This window comes from Gracilinanus agilis, chromosome 6, assembly GCF_016433145.1.
Source record: "Gracilinanus agilis isolate LMUSP501 chromosome 6, AgileGrace, whole genome shotgun sequence".
Lineage (NCBI taxonomy): Eukaryota > Metazoa > Chordata > Mammalia > Didelphimorphia > Didelphidae > Gracilinanus > Gracilinanus agilis.
Genome location: NC_058135.1, coordinates 30624859 through 30630703, shown reverse-complemented (window position 1 = coordinate 30630703; position 5845 = coordinate 30624859). Strand labels below are relative to the sequence as shown.

At 39.3% G+C, this 5845-nt stretch overlaps 1 protein-coding gene across 1 annotated transcript in view; it reads left to right on the top strand.

Annotated features, from left to right (window-relative positions):
* Window positions 1-4293, top strand: part of AFM (afamin) — a 37594-nt gene extending 33301 nt beyond the window's left edge. Inside the window, exons 13-16 of the mRNA XM_044681595.1 lie at window positions 520-740; window positions 2413-2542; window positions 3467-3521; window positions 4038-4293. Coding sequence (XP_044537530.1) covers window positions 520-740; window positions 2413-2542; window positions 3467-3511 — 396 coding nt within the window. The 3' untranslated portion in view covers window positions 3512-3521; window positions 4038-4293. The remainder of the gene's footprint in view (window positions 1-519; window positions 741-2412; window positions 2543-3466; window positions 3522-4037) is intronic.
* The last annotated feature ends 1552 nt before the right edge of the window (window positions 4294-5845 follow it).

Sequence of the window (5845 nt, the reverse complement as noted above, 5' to 3'; positions counted from 1 at the left end):
TTCTTTTTCCCCCTCGTCCTCTTCTTCCTCCTTCTCTTCTTTCTCCCCCTTGTCCTCTTCTTCCTCCTTCTTCTTCCTCCTCCTCCTCTTCTTTTTCCCCCTCGTCCTCTTCTTCCTCCTTCTCTTCTTTCTCCCCCTTGTCCTCTTCTTCCTCCTTCTTCTTCCTCCTCCTCCTCTTCTTTTTCCCCCTCGTCCTCTTCTTCCTCCTTCTCTTCTTTCTCCCCCTTGTCCTCTTCTTCCTCCTTCTTCTTCCTCCTCCTCCTCTTCTTTTTCCCCCTCGTCCTCTTCTTCCTCCTTCTCTTCTTTCTCCCCCTTGTCCTCTTCTTCCTCCTTCTTCTTCCTCCTCCTCCTCTTCTTTTTCCCCCTCGTCCTCTTCTTCCTCCTTCTCCTCCTCCTCCTCCTCTTTTTTCTCCCCCTCCTCCTCTTCTTCCTCCTTCTTCTCCTCCTCCTTCTCTTTCTTTTTCTTCCAAAATAAAAGCTAGTACTTTAAAACTGTATTTAAATTCTCTCTTCATATAGGTAAGCCTAACCATTGGAGAAATTTGTGGAATAAATAAAAATCGAACCATCAACCCAGGTGTGGATAATTGCTGTAAATCATCATATGCATTTAGTCCAATGTGTTTTAAAGATTTGACAACAGATGAAACATATACTTCTTCAGCATTTCTTCCTGAGTTGTTCACCTTTGATTTAACACTATGCCAGGAAAAGGAAGAGCAACAGAATAAGAGACGAGAGTATGTAATATTCTTTTCATTTTCATCCACATGTCTCTCACATTTTTTTCTCAGGCTTTGTGATGATGCATGTCTTAGTAAAAACAAACAAATAAAAAGCTCAACAATAGAAACAACAGATTAAGGAGGTGGAAAATGTTTTCAGGGTTGCAATAGGAAATTCTGTCATCTACTTCTGTATCTCTGGCCTTACATTTTCAAGAGAAAATTCCCAGGGTCAGTCTACTAAAACTTTGGTTTATAAAGGCTAAGTTTTCCCACTTTTCTGGGAATTGGTTTAAGAGAAGGGAAAAATGTGGTAGAAACAGAAAGTCAGGTTCCCCATGGGCCAATAACATATTGCTAAGTTTCCATCTAGTAATATAATGCTTTGGTTGACTCTGATTCCCTTCTCTTGGAAAGCTGCATTGATGTATTCACTGGAATTGTGGCCTCATATCTTCCTAGGCAGCTAGGAGGCACAGTGGATATAGAGTGCCAACCTGAGATCAAATCTGGCCTCAGATACTTATTAGCTGTGTGATCCTGTGCAAGTCATTTAACTCTGCTTTCTTCCATTTCCTTATTTGTGAAATGAGCTGGAGAAAGAAATGGCAAAACACTCTAGTATCTCTGCCAAGAAAATCCCAAATGGGGGTACAAAGATCGAACACAACTGAAAAACATCTTTTCCTTTATACTTGTCCAATTCCTACTTGTCTTTAGGAAAGAAGTCAAATATCCCCTTCACAAAGTCCACCTCAGCACTGGCCCCAAGTTAGTAATGATCCATTTCAGGTATCACAAAGGCAAGTTGACTTTACAAATGTCCAATGGATTTATCATATATTATTGTGCATAAGTGTTTAATGTTATATTTGCCCAAGAAGGAGGAAAAATCAATCAAAATACATTTATTAAGTACCTATTATGTATTCTGGGAATACATAATATTCCTAGGCAAAAGAGGCAAAAGAAAATCCTGCCTTCAAAGAGTTCATAATTTAATAAGGGAGACAACATGTAGACAAAAACTTATGAATTTTATTTTTTACCTTTTAGGACAAAGTGGACTTATAAAAACCAAAAACTAAAAATGATTTAGAATTGACAATATCGTAAAGCAGGTTGTGCCTACATAGATGGAAACAGAGGAAAGATTATGGACAAGGAATGGAAACCCTAATCCTAAAGGAATAAATTTGACCTCAATTGTTCTCATTCAAATTAGTTTCCTTGTCCATAATACTGTGACTCCTCTCTTGCTTGGTTTCCCACATCATTCTGCCTGGAAGTCATGGTCTTTTGAAGATGGTAGCCATATGCATAAATCTTCTACAGGGAGGAAATTACACTAACTGGGCCCATTCTATTTCCTTGCTCCTTCCCTTCTCTCCATATTAAAAAAAATCTTTACCTTTTGTCTTAGTACAATTTTAAGACAGAAGAATGGTAAGGGGTAGGCAATCCAGGTTAAGTGACTTGTGCAAGATAACATAGCTAGGAAGTGTCTGAGGTCAGATTTGAATCCAGGTCTTCTTGACTCCAGCCTGGAAGCTTTATCCACTGTGCTACCTAGCTGCCCTTTTCTTTATTCTTCTGACAAGAGGACTAGCTACTAGAGAAATGAGAAGAAGACAGTCTTTGGAAAAGAGATATGATGGTGTCTGATGGGTGCCTGTTTGAACTTCAGGTTGATCGTTCACCTTTTGCAACAGAAGCCTCTTTTGGGGGTGGAGCAAGTGATGCAGTTGCTTTCGGATTTTTCCAAGATGATCAATTGTTGTGAAGTAGAAGAGAGGGGGACCTGCTTCAAAGAAGAGGTACAGGATCCGGGGCTCTCAGTCTCATGATTAAATGTTAGATGTAAATGCCCATTCTCAGGACCTTTCCCCAGAGAGTTGATTCGTGTCTCTCTCCATCCACCTCTGTTTCTGCCTTTCTCTTTTTATCTCTATCTCAGTATCCCCTGAGCCGACCAACTTCTTGACGAAGGTCTTAACTCCTTTAAGGAAGAAATTATGTTAACTTGCATGGAGAGAGATGAGAAATATTGCTTCTACCATACACATTAAGTTTGAGGATTTACTTGTTTAACTCTCAGTCCTCATGTATTGATTCTGTGATCTGTGTAGTAATTTAGCCCCTTTATTATTTCCCAGTACCCCCCTCCCCACCATAAAGTAGGCACCTCTCATTTGCTTCTTCAGCCAGTTAATTTTTTTTCATGGCTTTACTTAATTTCTTTAATATTAATTTGAAAAGCATTTGGCAGCAACTGGTCATACCATAGAATAATATGGGAAAGTATTTACAGGAACAGCAGTGACAATAACAACAAAAGTTTTGGATCCATTCTTTCATCCCCACCAAGCGGGTAAAAAAGAATAGGGGAGAGGGAGAGAAAAAGAAAGAGGCAGACACATTGAGATAAACAGAGCTAGAGAGATAGGCGCAGAGAGACAGAGACAGAAGTACACACACACACACACACACACACACACACACACACATACACACACACACACACACACACACAGATGGAGAAACAAGGAGGAAAATCACAGAGATAGATAGGAGCAGGAGAAATAGGGAGCAGAGATGGAAAAGGGAGGGTGGGAGAAAGAAAAAATGAGAGGGAAGGAAGGGTTAAATAGACAATATATGAGAATGTGGTCTTCTAGAGATTCCTTATTGTTAACACAATATTTTTGGATTTTCTCTCCTATGTTTTTCACTCATGTCAGCATTCAAAGTTATACAATAAAATTGAAACTGTCTTGAGGACATAGAACACCAAAGGTAATTTTTACAAAACTTCTACCAAATTTTCTAGTATATTTGGGGAAAAAATTATGGGATAGGTAGAAGTGTCACATTCATGAATGAAAGAACTTTTTAGTATTGTCCTCATTTTGTTCTTGAAGTCTTTTCCTATCTTCCTAGACTTTTTTTTTAATTTTTAAAAAATCCTTGCCTTCTGTCCTGGAGTCAATACTTTGTATTGGCTCCAAGGCAGAAGAGTGGTAAGGGTAGGCAATGGGGGTCAAGTGACTCGGCCTGGCTCTCAATCCACTGAGCTACCCAGCTGCCCCCCTAGTCTTTTTAGTTAATTGACAAATTGCACAAATGTAAAGAATATTGTGTGTGGACATGTATTTGGGTTGAGTCATTAGTCAACAAGAATTTTCATATGCAATTTCTTCAAAGCAATTTTCCATTTCCCCAATTCCAATTCCCCAAAAGACAGCAGTTTCTATACTTCTATACTTTACATATATAGTTTACAAACTTTAAAATGCTATTTTCTTTCCCTAGATAGCTGGAAGAAGGGAATAAAGATTATTTGCCATTGCTCTTTTTTATGGCAAACAATTTTTCTGAAAGAGACAGAAGAATTCATCTATAACATTAACCTATCCTACAAGCAAAACAAATACAAAGTTATTAAGTTCTGTTCTTGGTGGCTTGACAATGATTCATAGTGATATTTGTTGCCTAATTATATGATTAAAATATGACTATATTTGATTAGCCTGTTTTCATGATCTTTATCAAAATAATAGTATCAATAAAAAACAGTTTTTTGACTTTTGATTTTTCAGTCATTTTTCAGTTGTGTCTAACTCTTCATGACCCCTTTTTGAGATTTTCATGGCAAAGATACTGGGGGGGATTTGCCATTTCCTTTCTTAGCTCATTTTTACAGTTGAGGAAACTGAAGCAAACAGAGTTAAATGACTTGCCCAAGGTCACGCACCTAGTAAATGTCTGAGATAAGATTTGAATTTAGATCTTTCTGACTTTAGGTCTTGTGTTCTATTCACTGCACCAACTACCTGCCCTATTTATAATATATGTAGTATAGGAGGATTGTTGTCTCTGATACTACCAATACTATCATTGGGAAGAGGAAGGGAGGTGAGAGCTTTAGAATACATCTTGTGCTTTCCTACATATCACTGCTGCTGCTCACTGTAGTTCCATACAATTCCATTCTTAGCAGAAGTAAGCATCAACATGAGGTGCATCATCAATCATGTGCATCCATCATGTCAATGATCATTGCAGTTCAGAAGCAGCTTATATATGTGGCTAGTGGCAGCAGTGGAGAGAAAAGCTTTCATAGGAGCAGATTATAGAATTGGGAGATGGGAGGATACAAAAAAAAAGAGGGTTGGCTATAAGAAGCATTAAACTACTTGTCTTGGTTTTTCTCTGTCCTAGAATACTTCCAGAGAATAATTCCTCCCACCCGGGTCCATTTCATTGGATATATTTTTTTAAACTTTTTTTAACCCTAATATCTTTATATGTATCCTATATTATTATTTTTTGTTTTATTTGTTTTATTTGTTTACAAGGCTAGGCAATGGGGGTCAAGTGACTTGCCCAGGGTCACACATCTGGAAGTGTCTGAGGTCAGATTTGAACCCAGGACCTCCTGTTTCTAGGCCTGGCTCTCAATCCACTAAGCCATCCAGCTGCCCCTGTTTTTTTTCTTTTTTGTTTGTTTGTTTTTGTTTTTTTCCACTGGGAATATTTATTTATTTGTACTATTAACACCAAGATTTGCAAAAAAAACAAAACAAAAAAAAACCACCTTTAAACACAGGACAAGGAAATTCTAACATTAACATTCCTTTTCAATTCCTCTGTGTAAGCTCTGTGGTACAGAAAATATACTAACTTCAAACAGCTGCAAAAATAAGTGTCTTTCTACATCAATACAAGAAAAATAGGCATTTTTCAAATCCAACCTGAACCTGGGAGAGGCAAGATGGTAGGCAGCAGCGTACATTCAGTCCTTGGGCCTCACGTCACAGGGAGGCGCCAGCCCTCCCTCCCCGTCCCCTCCAGGGATAGGCAAGCTGAACCAGGGCTCCCTCCCGCCGATCTTCAGTCAGGACGAAGGTGAGATGAAAATGTCGCCAGGAACAGTCTCCATTCCCCTCTCTGCCCACAGCGGGGCTGGCCCCGGGCAGTTTCTGGCCCTTTGGGAATGCTTGCATCAACTCCTCCAAGAAGAAGGGCGAGGATGAGGGAGGACACATGAGGGAGGGGTGCAAGGAGGACAGGAGGGGAGTTTTCTCTCCTGGCCTTTTCTTCTCTGCAGGGAAAGGGAA